At 40.4% G+C, this 14,022-nt stretch overlaps 1 protein-coding gene across 2 annotated transcripts in view; it reads right to left on the reverse strand.

Annotated features, from left to right (window-relative positions):
• LOC126253469 (leukocyte receptor cluster member 8) overlaps window positions 1-7,770 on the reverse strand; it is a 57,690-nt gene extending 49,920 nt beyond the window's left edge. For both annotated transcript variants that reach the window (XM_049954827.1, XM_049954826.1), the window contains exons 1-4: window positions 7,625-7,770; window positions 6,479-6,579; window positions 1,179-1,236; window positions 246-315 (exon numbers count right to left, since the gene is read on the reverse strand). In XM_049954827.1, the coding sequence (XP_049810784.1) occupies window positions 246-315; window positions 1,179-1,236; window positions 6,479-6,564 (214 nt within the window). In that variant the 5' untranslated portion in view covers window positions 6,565-6,579; window positions 7,625-7,770. The remainder of the gene's footprint in view (window positions 1-245; window positions 316-1,178; window positions 1,237-6,478; window positions 6,580-7,624) is intronic.
• Window positions 7,771-14,022: the final 6,252 nt, after the last annotated feature.

A 14,022-nucleotide genomic window follows, 5' to 3' on the forward strand; every position in this document is an offset into this window, starting at 1 on the left:
AAGGTAGGATGACATAGCAACATATCAAGTGTGTATAGTGTTTTTTTACTTTGTGTCTATGTATGTGTGTTGTTACATTCAAATAAAGTTACAATAAAATTAAGATAAAAATCACAGCATAATGTACACTATTTCACATTCAGTACAATTTACAAGTGGAAACACAATACGCATGCACAATTCCAGCATATCCTGTAGATCACCAAGACACAGATTCTAAAATAAATGCAAAAATGTTAGCATACCTTGATGTGTGCTAGGTGGAATCTGATGATGTGCATTCTGATCGAACACACTGTGGCTATATCCCATATTCTGCAAAGAACCACAGATCCTAATTAAATTAGTTAAAACATATACAAAAGCTAATGAGCACTAAAATAATGCACGAAAGCTGTTAAAAAAAACCATGTATTTATTACGTCACAATTCTGAACTTGTAGTGTCAGTCTTTGACCTTTAAAAGTTCCATCACACAGCTAAATAACTGCTCTAGCCTAAAAACCACACAGCTTCATCAAATTTATAAAATAACTGGGGAACACAAACATCAAAACTAGACATCTGATGTACATCGGAATGATAGCCAAGTGTAATAAGTATTTTACATTGATTAAACATGAAAGTGGTAGCCAGAAAACATCGGCACCATAGCCTGATTGAAACTACTTGATAGCTGGACGTTCACACATCCTAGCTGGTTTCCTATAATCAGTGTGTGTGTGTGTGTGTGTGTGTGTGATGTACACAGGGAAAATCAATTTTAACTCTGTGTGACCAGCTTTGCACAAGTCATTCAATACAATTATCACTTCACTCTTGAGTAATGAACATAAATAGAAGTTTCCTTATTACTGCAGCACAAATGACTTTTCAATCACAAAGATTAATCTCTTCCAAGTACATAAGGCTCGTCACGAAGTACCAAATTCAAACTTACAGAAGGTTGTTTTCAACATTAATAAATGGTGTCTTGGGTTCAATTTCATATATTTTGTCCAAACATTTTTTCTGGTCAGTGTTTCAATGAAAATTTCAGACACAGCAATCTGTATATATCCAGAGCTTTAAGGTTAGAACTCATTTTTATTGCTGAATAACACTAATGTTTCCTAACAGAATACATCACACTAAATATCACGTCAATACGAAATTACATGAAATTAGTATATACTTACTGAATTGTAGTAAAAATATGGTCCAGGATGTCCATAACCTGGATGTCCATACGCTTGACTGAAAAATAAATACATCATTTAATGATACAACATAACTGTTATAGAATTGGTAGGAAGTTATTATTCAGAAAGAGTCATGCAAATTACAAGACCAATTTGAGTGCAACCTACTGATGCTTACCAATTTTAATCCTATACACTAGTACTTGAAACACAATTAAACAATGGTGCCTCTTCCCCAAATTCTGACAATGTTTCAGATGGTGAATGTTAACAGATGTTGAGTGCACTCAACCTTAACTTCAGCACTACACTTTGCACCACTTACTTTCAAATTAACCAATCCAGAGTTAAGCAAACCATGTTTACTGTATATTATTGTCACCTACACAAAGGTTTCAACATTGTTATTTGATTTCCACCATTTGCTGGAATAAACTGCGCAGATTGAGATTTGAGGTTAGGTTTTAACACCAAGATAAGCCGACCTTCATCTGCACTAGAAGTAAATAGTACAACATTATAAACAAAATCAAGTGCTTTGTACCAACACATTCCTTTTTCTTTTTCCCAGTACAGACTTTCTTCATTCTAAATTTCTCAAAATGATGTGGTCTAATGAAATCTGTAACATGAACAGAGATCTTCAGCACACTAATATAGGCCTAACCAACACCCTGCAAACATAAACAGAGATCTTCAGTACACTAACACATGCCTCACCAATGCCCTGCTAGCAGAGATTTTGTTGAAACTAAGTCAAATGCTTTTGCAAAATCTACCTATCACAAAAAGGTGATAATCCATATTTGTTGCATTCTATAATTTTTGTCATGACTTGCAAATTCTCTTACTGTTACATCCACTTCGAAAGCGAGCTTGTTCCTATGTGAGATCAAAATCTGATGTTTTTCATTGTGATTGGTTATAAATTTAGTAACTGCCTCTTAAGATTGTGGAGAAAAGGTTGATATATTTATGTGGTGCTTGTCTTTTTCCTTGGAACTATTAAAGCAACTTTTACCCGTTATGGATGTGGAAAATGGCAGCTGATGAATGAAGGTTTTCAGAAATAACTGCACCCTGTTGCCTTTTGTGGTTGTTCAATTATCAGTAAGGTATAGGTTGTCAGTGAGAGCAACAAAAACTTAAAAACCATTAACAGAACACATTTTCATAAAATTCCTCCCCAAGCATTGAGAAATGCACTCTGCAGGAAGAGATCTGATAACACTGTGCACAATATTTGTGATGTGATTAAGGCTTTCTATGTCCATGATGTTAGCAATGAACTATTCAGAGTCTAACATAGGGCTACATATCTATTATCGTTATACCACTTGTAACTGATTATACCATAATTGTCTTTTATACCTGAACCCGCACCTGGCAGGAGGGATAAACTGAATTGTGCTGTTGGGTTTTCTGGGTACAGTGCGTATTAGGTAGTTGGTGCAAGTATTCTTTTGGCTTTTTTGATATTTAGCTTCTGTTTATGAATGCAGCCATAAGTACACTGTAGCTCTGGTTGAAGTTCGATGTCTCATCATTAATGTTGGCGTATAGAGTAACTGTGGACCTCATCCGACATATTTTTGTTAAGTGTGGGTACCATCATGGGGTTGGATACTAATTAATAGAATAAATAAGCCTTTACTATTGTTATATAATGTTCTTGTGGAATATTTCGATCGCTTGTAAGCTCTGTGCTAATTAAATTTCTTATAGACAAATGGCCACAGGGCTAACGCGTGTAGCAGATGTAAACTAATTTATTTTATACAGAGTGCAGCGAAATTCGCGCACTCTGGCTTTGCAGCACGACTCTTCACATGCCAGTGATAAAAAAAGTCTATCTCAAAATTTTGTCCGGAGAGTACACCCAGCAGAAAAAGGATGTTAAAGAGTGGCAATCTGGCAACAGTGTAACCACATGTACGATAACTACTTCTGTCGGTACATATTTGTTGTTCTGTACAGTTGGTGCAGTGGATAGAGTTTTGGGTTAGCACGCAGAAGATAGATGGTTCGAACCTGGGTTGAGGCACATTTTTATTTGGTAAATGTAGTCCATGTGGTATCTTAATGTGGCATCTTAATCATCAACAGTGATTGCAGCGGGTCCTCCAGAAAACATTTGCACTTACATACTACAGTCATAGGCATGGAAGATTGGTTAGCTTTGAAAGCAGCCCTTTCCATGTCACGGGCGTAAATTTATTCACACCACTTTATCTACTAGATGCGAAACCGTTTTTTTTGTACTCTCCTTTGATGATCCCATAGATTAGTACCAACTATTATTCTTGCTTTGTTCAGGTCCATTACATTTTGTTAGGGCATTATTTTCCCAATAGGATTAACAATGTGCTTTGCTAATAATGTCCAAACTTGGTTACTATTTGAATGTGTTATCACCATGGTCCCACTAATTATGCCTTTCAACATCGAGTCTGGTAACCACATGCTGTTTAGTTTGTATCTCAATGCATTATTATTCTATCTATGGGATTATGGAAACATCACGTCTATTACCATTAGGGAAACAGTGTAATTTGAAACTAAAAATTTCACAGTTTCACAATTAGTGGTGTTGGGACGACTCATGCAGAACAATATCTGTCAGAGGGGCAATGCGCATTATGTGGGATGGCATGCAGGACTGATGGCGTGTTTATACTGTATGCGCTGTGCACCAGATAGGGACTAGTTGCAAATGGAGTAACGCACCTGTGACAGACTCAAATATAAATGCGTACATGTGTCAAATTTTCTCATTGTAAACCTTTAAACCAATGTGGTAGACATATACACAAACGATGAATATGTGGATACGCTTCTGGTCCTTGGTGCATCTGATAACGGGGCTGGTGTTGCCACTCGTGAATATGCTGTTAGATATCCTCATCGAAGCCACCCAGATTAAAATGTTTTGTTATGTGGAGCTGCGCCTTCAGGAGTCAGGTTCTCTCCTTCCACAATCACATAACAGAGGTCGTCCATGGACTTTCCATACTCCAGCTACTGAGGAAGATACTCTGGAAGTCATACACCAAGAGCCTCAGCGAACGACACGTAGCATAGCAAGCCAGTTGCGTGTCTTGCAACGTACCGTCATTAACGTGCTGCACGAGCATGGACTGTACCCGTATCATCATGCTTTCACGCAGCACCTGCATCCTGCAGATCGCCATCTACGGTTGCAATTCTGCGAATGGTCCCAACAACAACAGGAAGCCAAAGATGACTTCGCGAACATCGTAATATGGTCAGATGAAGCAGCATTCACTAGTGAGTGTCTCTTCAATATGTACAGAGCCCACCATTGGTGAGAGATTAACCTGCACATCACTCACAACTGTGGATATCAAGTTCACTTTGGTATCAACGTCTGGGCTGAAATATTGGACGACAGGTGTTTGGGCCCCTACATGTTGCCTGACTGCACAAAGGTATCATGCATTCCTCTCAAACTATCTGCCTGATGCGCTGGAAGATGTTCCACTACATGTTCGGCAGAGGATATGGTTCCAACATGATGGTGCACCTCCACACTCTGGAATTAATGTGCAACAGTATTTAGACAGAAAATTTCCAGGGAAATGGCTTGGACGTGGAGATCCAGTTGTAGGCCACTATGTTCACCTGACCTAAATCCCCTGGATTTCTTCCTATGGGGACACCTGAATGAGCACATGTACTCCACCCTGCCAATGAATGTGGAAGAATTGGTAGCATGTGTTCATGCTGCTCTTGTTACTGTGGACACAGCTTTGCTGCGAAGGATCCAGAGCTGTATGATCCGTTGAGTAGAGCAATGTTTGGATGTACAGGAAGGTTGCTTTGAGCATCTGTTATTCTGAGGACAACATATTCTGGTGTGAAGGTCATGCGGTCATTAATATGGACATTATTATTGTCACTGGTTGCTAATGTGCGAAATCTGAGAGATCATACTACATGTAGTATAAATGACAAGTAGATGATGTGTTATCGTACTGTGCTATCATCTCTAAATTGATATTTTTTTCGTAGTTATTCTATCTTATGACAGGTCATTTGTTTCAATTATCAATTTCTTATGTGTCCAACCACGTATTTGTTATGCTCAGCATTAAAAAATGTTATAAATTTAGGATACATGTGACCTAAGAAATGATGTTTAGTATGAAATGTCAGAACTTCCTGTTTAGTAACCCAAAACCCTATCCACTTGCACCAACAGTACAGCACAACTAATATGTGCTGACAGAGGTAGTTACCAAACATGTGGTTACAGTGCTGCCAGATTGCCACTCTTTAATGTCCTTTTTATGCCAAATGTACTCACCGGACGAAATTTCACGAGACAATTTTATTTATTGCTGGCATGTGAGCAGTCGCGCTGTGAAGCCTGAGTGCGTGAATTTTGCTTCAGCCTAAATACAAAAATAAAACTAACTTGTCATTAGCGGTTAGCCAATCTGTATTTGTTGTTATAATTTTCTGTAAATTAAAAAGTACGTAACAACTACTAAACAGCAGGTCCACCAGCAAGTTCAAATTTTAAATATGATATGCCCAACAAAATAGTACTATGAAATGCCCTGACAACAGTGAAGAAATACAACAAAATCTCAAACCAACAGTGAATATGATTATGATTTCAATTTTGGCGACAACATATTGCCCATTTTCTCCCTTCTCACTGGTTACATAAAAGTATCATCCTAGTGGCTACATGATGACACATTACCAACCTACAAATACTAAACAAACTATACCATGACTGCCACTGGCCTTATCTAGACTTTAGTCAAATACTCATTATGTATGATGTGACTTTTTCGAATAAAGACGTGGTTGGAGACAGTGGCTGTTACATGAAATAAATTGTTGATGGTGTGCAGCAACCAGCAGCGGCTGGTTGTTGTACATCAAAAATTTAACTCATTATGTACTTGTTTCAGGCTATTATTGAATGTGTACCGCTTCTGCTAAATCCTCTGACTGAAAGCAGCAACTACGTCCCAATAATTGTAATTTCGGCAGTCCCACGCAACTTTTTGGCTATTCACATTCACTACTGGACAGCACGGCATGGTGTTTTTTGTGGACAGAATAACTATATACAATGAAACTAGAGTCCCAGTCTCCAATTTTAACCAGATTTTAATACAGATCAAATATTTTCACCATAGACCAATAACTTCTAAACACAACATTCACAGTTAGCAATTCTTAGAGCTGTGCTTCCCCGGCATACACGGTGTTCCACAATGTTGTGGACCAATTCTTAGAGCTATATGCAACACACTTACCCAGCATATGGATTGTACATTCCATACTGTGGAGGATACTGCCAAGGATTAATAGACATTTGTGCTGTCTGTGTCTTTTCTGCCATAATTTATGTTCTTACCTACAAAAGAGCCCACACAACACATTAAAATATTGAAATATATTGTTAAATATGATTAATAACTGCAGTATATATGCAGAACAAAGATGTTCAAAATAATATCTTAAAAATATTTATATTATAATTTTGCTTCACCATCTCAATTTTGGAATGATACTGCAGAATACACATACACTAAAATTTCTTTGATTATCGAGGATCATATTACGAGTTTTCACATTCCCATCTTCGGTTTATCAGCGCAGATGAGGATCCGCACTGATTGTTCTAATGAATAATCCTGGCACTCGGCTCTCCAGTAATAACTTAATTCATGTACACCTAACACTTCTACGGGTGGACAGTGAGCTGAACCTTGTTGCATCAGAAAGTTTTATGTAGGACTATTTGCCAGTGTCTGTAGGCTGTCTAAAATTTTGTAGCAACCGCTACAGATACCTGCGTTCATTAACAGGCAAGGACTAGTATCCAAAGCGGTTACAATAACAATTCAAATACAAAACGTTTTAGGCCTAACAAGGATAGCACTAACTAGTATCCATCAACAGCGGGCAATCTGTCACAAATTAAAAACAGTGATATTACCGCACGAATAACATTATCACCAATCTGCTACAGCATTATACAGAAGCATAAATTATTAGTTGTAGTGACTTCATAACCTGTACTTTTATTATTCTCCTCGGTAACTTACTCAGAAAGACATGAATCAAATAACACGTAAAATGACCCTACTACAGAAATGCTTCACTTTATTTTTCAGAATTTTTAATCTATTAATAACACAAGGTGATTCACTGTACTGAGAACTCAAAGCTCACAAGATTAAACTACTAACGGCGGAAGCTGACTGGTAAGAAAAACTTCTGTGTAAATGTACACAAATATAACAACTGCAGGACCCGTGGCACAGGTCACAAGGTCTAGGTAGTTCAAAAGCAAAAAGTAGGAAAAATGAATGACTTCATGAAAAATCAGTCAACAGCCGCCATTTTGCGTATCTACGACTATCTTACGATTCGCATTTATACAACGTAGAACTTACAGAAGCAGACTAGCTTCTACAACAGTCCAAGCAAATAGAATAACAAGTGAATTTTACACAACATAAATAGTTGAAGATAACATAAATTTCATAAAGGTAACAACGTCACATAGTCCTCCCACATCAGAGGATATACGCATCACAGGACTTCGTTCCATAGAGCTTCGTTTCCACGATCCAACTTCCAAAGATTTGTTTCCGTGCACTCTAACGATTATAGCTATTCAACTTCAGTTGACAGAAAACGTTGCACGAAATTCGTCTATACTGGTAGACACGAACACAAATTAAGACGGCACTAGACATGCGGCATATGGCGATTAAAGGACAGTTACCACTGACCATCACGTTACGTCCCTTGCACAATGCATTTCAAGTGGCGGCATCCACACTGGACGTCGTGTCACGGCACCGTCAAGGTTTCTCGGGAATAAAGTTTTGACGGCTGATAATCATCGTCCGTTGTTGATCATTTGACCCCAAGTTCATTGGTTGGTTGGTTTTAGGGAAGGAGACCAGACAGCGAGGTCATCGGTCTCATCGGATTAGGGAAGGACGGGGAAGGAAGTCGGCCGTGTCCTTTGAAAGGAACCATCCCGGCATTTGCCTGGTGCGATTTAGGGAAATCACGGAAAACCTAAATCAGGATGGCCGGACGCGGGATTGAACCGTCGTCCTCCCGAATGCGAGTCCAGTGTCTAACCACTGCGCCACCTCGCTCGGTTCATTGCCTTCAGATGTGCCTTCAGCTGTGTCCATACTTCGTTTCGTCGTGCTTTTCGTGGTTGACGGTGTTAATTGTGCGAATGGAGCGGTCTACTGCCTGTCGAATCTCTGGAATAGTTCTGAAGCGAATGCCACATGGAGGTAGAATATTTTTACCTCCATGGAATGCCACGAAGTGGTCCCTTCATCTTTGGAATCAAATCAAAGTCACAAGGACTTAAGTCAGGGGAGTATGGTGGATGGTACAGTACTTCCCAGTCCCAGTCCCATCGAGCAGCCACAGCTTCCGCTGTATGTGCCCACGCATTGTCGTGCAAAATGATGGGTGGGTTGTGTAGAAAGTGTCACCGCTTCTTTCGCAAAGCTGGTCGCAGGTGATGCTCCAAAAACGATCAGTAATACTGTGCATTGAGATTCTGCTGTGGAAGAACGTAATGCATTAGGATAACACCATCACAGTCGTACACGAGAATCACCATAAGTTTCGACCACTCCATTCGCACCATCAACATAACAGGCTCTGCTAACGGTATACTACGCCTTCACATCGCTGGTAACGGGTTTTACACAACGCTGGTGACTACTTTGAAGGACAGTAACAGGAGCAACCATGTAACTCTTTTGTATCGGTTGTGAATAAATAGTTGCCACTATTTAAGTTCCAATCCTCGTATTTTCTAAGGTTTTCCTAACAATTATTATTACGTGTAAAATATATAGACATGATAGTGGAAATATATGAAGCTTCTTAAATAAGGACTTGCATGAGTTTCTTGAGGTAGCATGTTCTGTGGTTCTTACAATCCTCTTTTGGCATATAACACAACTTTTGCTAGCAGGTGCCCAGCAGTAAGGTGCATCTAACTTTTGGAGTTCAATTATTAATGAACCCGTGAAAATAAGGTTTTCTGACAATGAGTCTCTTATTCATTGTGACGCCGGTTACCAATTGAATTCGGCATGGAATTCAATTGTCGAAAACCTCCGTGTCCTCCGTGGCCAGCATAGGTCTGTGATGGAACTGCAGGAAGTGCTTGAAACAAATACCAAATTAAAACTCGAAATTTTTAATAGGTTATGTTTATGAAATTTACATATAGGCAGTTGGTAAGGTCAGTGATACACAATGACTGTCAGTCGTCCAAGCAATTGGCCAGTGCGGCTGTGACACAGCTGGGATGGCAATACATGAGTCAAATCGGAGGAGAGTTACAGTGCCCTGACACACTGAACTTTATGTTGGGTGTTGATGGTAGATCGTTGTGGTCAAGAGCTAGCTGGTTCACCAGCCCTGGGTGTGGATGAGCAATGACTCATATCTGATGGCCTGTCAGACACCTGGAGGCGCCACGGAAACATTATTAACAAAATAAATCTTTATTGCTAATAAAAAGTTACAATTACCTAGTTTCTGATACTGCCTGCAGCTGTGGAGCAAGGGTGGCAGGCACTAAGCCAGAAATGTACGGACACCAACATGCAGCATGCCATCTCAGCCCATAGTGGCTGTGGAGATAGTAGTGTCAGTTTCTGGTGACGTTATGCGGCCTCTGGTCTTGCTATACAGATATTGTCGACTGCTCTGGCCGCATCTGCTTGCAGCTACAGAAAGTGAGTGACCAGTGCATGCCTGGTTTTATCATAAGCCACATGCAGGAGAGCCACCAACAGCTCTGCACAAAGTGCATGCAGTGCTCTGGAGTCACTCTATAGCCATCCTAGAGCAGCAGATAACATCAAAGTCTGTCCACAGGAAAGGAAGCCAGCTGGCAACAGCTCAACATCACCATGAAGCTAGTTCACGATCTGCTCCCTGGACCACTGCTTAGGCCTCCAAGACTTCTGCTGGACGATGGTAACCACAACTCCCTGTAAATCTTGACTCAGAACGCGCCACCAAGACTTCTGCTGGACGATGGTGACCACAACTGCCTGTAAATCTTGACTCAGAACGCAGCACTGCACCTCACAGTGACTATGTCCCCCAGGCCAGACTTGGGCCACAAAGACTGCAGATGGCTAGATGAGCAGGAAACAGACTGTCATTGATCCAATCTCCAGACTGCATGGCTGTGAACTGAGCAGATCCCTCCATTGGAACATGAGTAATACTTTTACAGGACGCTTCATGTGTTCTTCTACTGTTAGGTGGCAATGATATCACTTGGCCTGCTTTGTCTGTCCAGTCACCTCCTCTGAACACCCTGGTTGCAACTAAACGATCTCAGCTTTGCCTTTCAGGAGTGGTGGCAGGCATATTTTGTGGAGTCACTGAACTGAATAGTTGCTCTTGCATTCGATTTATGCCTTCTTACTCCACTCTGCGTAGTCGTCACAATAACAGCATCCATCTCTCCTTATGATGTCATTTTACTGCATTCACACTCTGGACACCCAGTGGTGTGTAGCAATTAACTCTCCCTTGCACTCATATTTCATGCAACATAAGTTGTCCTTCTTTATAGACATTACAACTGGCTGTTACATATTGATACGCTTTGCTCACCTGTTGTGTTGCGAAGCGACTGACCATGAGCTGTGTAGCCTCTTGATAACTTCGTCCAGCCACTGCAAATGCGCTTCTATGTCATTCAAAAATACAATAATGTCATCAAGATAAACAATATACTGTTTTTGTTCCGCCCCTCTGAGCACTTCACGTAGTAGAATTTGAAGGGTAGCTATGGGTGTTTTTGAGAGCAAATGTCTTCTGATGGCACTGATAATGGCCCCAAGGAAGAGTAAAAGTGGTCTTAAGCCAGTCTTCTGGAACTACTTTCAAATGGTGACAGTCGATTTTCAAATACATTGGCGAGAAATATTTATAATGACCCAAGTTGTCCAGAGTCTTTGTTGGTGTAGCATATGCATCTGTAATATTAGTCTAATTCAAGTAACAGTAATCACAGCAAAATCTACATTTTTTGTGCCATTTACTGATTTCTTTGGGGCAATTGTAACGCTTGCACCCCACGACTAATTGTAAACTGTAAACTTTCACTGCCGAACAGTGTCACAATTAATAAAATGTTATGGACTATTATGTTATGGTGGAATGGATTTCACTTCAAAATTCAACATTTCGTCCCATCTGTGGACGACATTTTCAACGGAGATCGTAGCTTCTTTGAATGTTCAGTTATCACCCTGGCTCGCTACTGACTATAGCAAAATTCTGCTTCTGAGTGCTGCCGCACAGTGGTGTGGATTCACATGTTTTGAATGCACAAGTGATTTGGCTGTTGTCAACTGCCATCATCTGCTGTTCCTATCACCCTGTGATGGAAGACTGGTAATCGTCTTCTTCAGCACTGGACTCCAGATATCATTCAGTTTCACGCCCTCCTCCTTCCTGTTCAAATTCCTGTGGATTTTTCTATAATCTATGTCGCCTCTCTGTATAATTTCTCGTGGTATCTACTTGTGACTGACAGTACTGATTCGAGTCCTATTAAAATGAACGTGGTGGTTTCCTGGCTGCAAAAAATGTTCCACAACAGCTGATCTCTTAATCTCCCCTCTTCTGCAGTTGCCCTTGTGCTCTTCTAATCGGTTTTTGAGCGCTCCTGTAGTACCCAAGGACACCTCCCCACTACTATACTGAATCCTATAAATTCCTGCTTTTTCCGGTGGTTGGCGAGCGTCGTTGGCTCGTTTTAAGTGACCTTGTATCTTCTGGGTGGGTTTGTATGTTGATGCTCGCCAACTGCTGGGAAAAGCAGAAATTTATAGTATTCTGTGTAGTTGTGGGAAGATGCATGTGGATACTACAAAAGAACTGTCAAAAAACGCCTAGAAGAGCACAATGGCACTTGCAGAAGGGGGAATACTGACAGATCAGACATTGCAGAACATGCTTTGTAGCCAGGAGACCACTACATTCATTTTTATAGGACTCAAGCACCGTCAGCTACAAGTGGATACCATGAAAGGTTGTACATAGAGGCCATAGAGGTTGTAAAGCAACCCAGGAATTTCAATAGGAAACTGAATGACATATGGATTCTGGTGCTGAAGAAGATGTGCACCAGTCGTCCACCATGAGGTGATAGTAACAGTGGACGACGGTAGTCGACAATGGCCAATAGTAACATGGCAATCGACAGTGGCCAATTGCGCTAATGCATTCAAAACATGTGATATCACGCCACTGTGCAGAAGCATGCAGAAGCAGAATTTTGCTGTAATCAGTAGCGAGCCTGGGTGTGAATCGGAAATTCAAAGAAGCTATCAGCCCCCTTGAAAATCTCCTCTGCAGATGGGAACGAAAGTTGGGTTTTGAGGTGAAATCCAACTGAGCAGGGCATAATAGCCCAGAACATTTTATTAATTGTGACATTGTCCAACTGTGAAAGTTTACATTTTACGATTAGCCGCCTCTATGGGGAGATGTCAAGAAATGTGTGTTGCCTGGAAAATGTCCAGAAGAAGAGAGTGCAGCTTTTGTGTTCCCTCACATTTCTGTTTTGTTGCAGAACGGTCAGTATTATTTTGTAGTCTTTGAAGATTAAGCAACTATGCAGCTCGGCCAAGGTGCAGCAGATTTTTAGAAGGACGGAAGATGCTTTACTATGAGAGCGGATTTTCAACAGACCAATCAGGACCTGCCAAAAGCAGACTGTAGGGCAATGTCTCTCCATATTACTGTAAGCAATAAATTGCGTAGTACTGACTGGGATAGAACTGGCAGACTATTACACGATACTATTAGGAATCATATGTTGACAGTGTCTAATAGACGGAAGAAGAAATTTGATAATTTTCAACTTAATCTGACGATCCAGCATTTAAACGCTTCCCACACGGTTATTGATTTATTCGGACGTTTGTTACCTGGCGATGAGGGATCTGTGCTTGCCAATGGTGGAAATTCTGACATTGACCCACGACTTGTGCCAACGGAAGAAATAATAGCCAGTGTATAAACAGGCATTCATAGGGTGGACACGGTTGTAACTGAAGAAATCTGTGTACGAGAAGCTGTAAGAACATTGTCTTGAACAAAGCCTCAAAAGAGTAATTTTACTGTGGGTGAGAGGAATACCATAAAACGTCTGAATGAGGACGATAGCTTTATTATCCTTCACGATGGCAAGGGAAATGCAATGGTTGTTCTGAACTGACCGACTTGGATAGTTAGATTAACGACTTATTAGATCTCCGAACATATAGGAGCGAAAAGCCCACTGTCAAATTTCTTTGAACTGTTACATGTCTGGTAAAGAAATCCTGTATTGAATAGAGCATTCAGAAAAGTCTGTTCAATTCAGTTGCACTACCGCCAAGACTTTATGGACTGCTGAAGGTGCACAAAGAATATGTTCCTCTAAGGCCCATAGAGAGTGCTACTGATTTGCCCACCTATTCGATTGTCAAGTTCTTGAGAACATTATTACGACCATATGTGGGCTGATAGGATTCGTATATCAAGAATCCGGCAAATTTTATCAATAAATTAAATTCCATGGAGGTGCAGCTGGAGGATATATTAGTTAGTTTTGATGTAATATCGCTATTCACTATGGTTCCGGTCAATGAAGTGTTGTTGCAACAGCTGAATAGGACTTTTCCCTCTTGACGTTGCAGAACTATTTAAATATTGCTTCACAACCACATATTTCAAATGGAATGATGAGTTATATGCACAGATGAATGGTGTCTCTTTGGGCAGC

This window comes from Schistocerca nitens, chromosome 4 (assembly GCF_023898315.1).
Source record: "Schistocerca nitens isolate TAMUIC-IGC-003100 chromosome 4, iqSchNite1.1, whole genome shotgun sequence".
NCBI lineage: Eukaryota > Metazoa > Arthropoda > Insecta > Orthoptera > Acrididae > Schistocerca > Schistocerca nitens.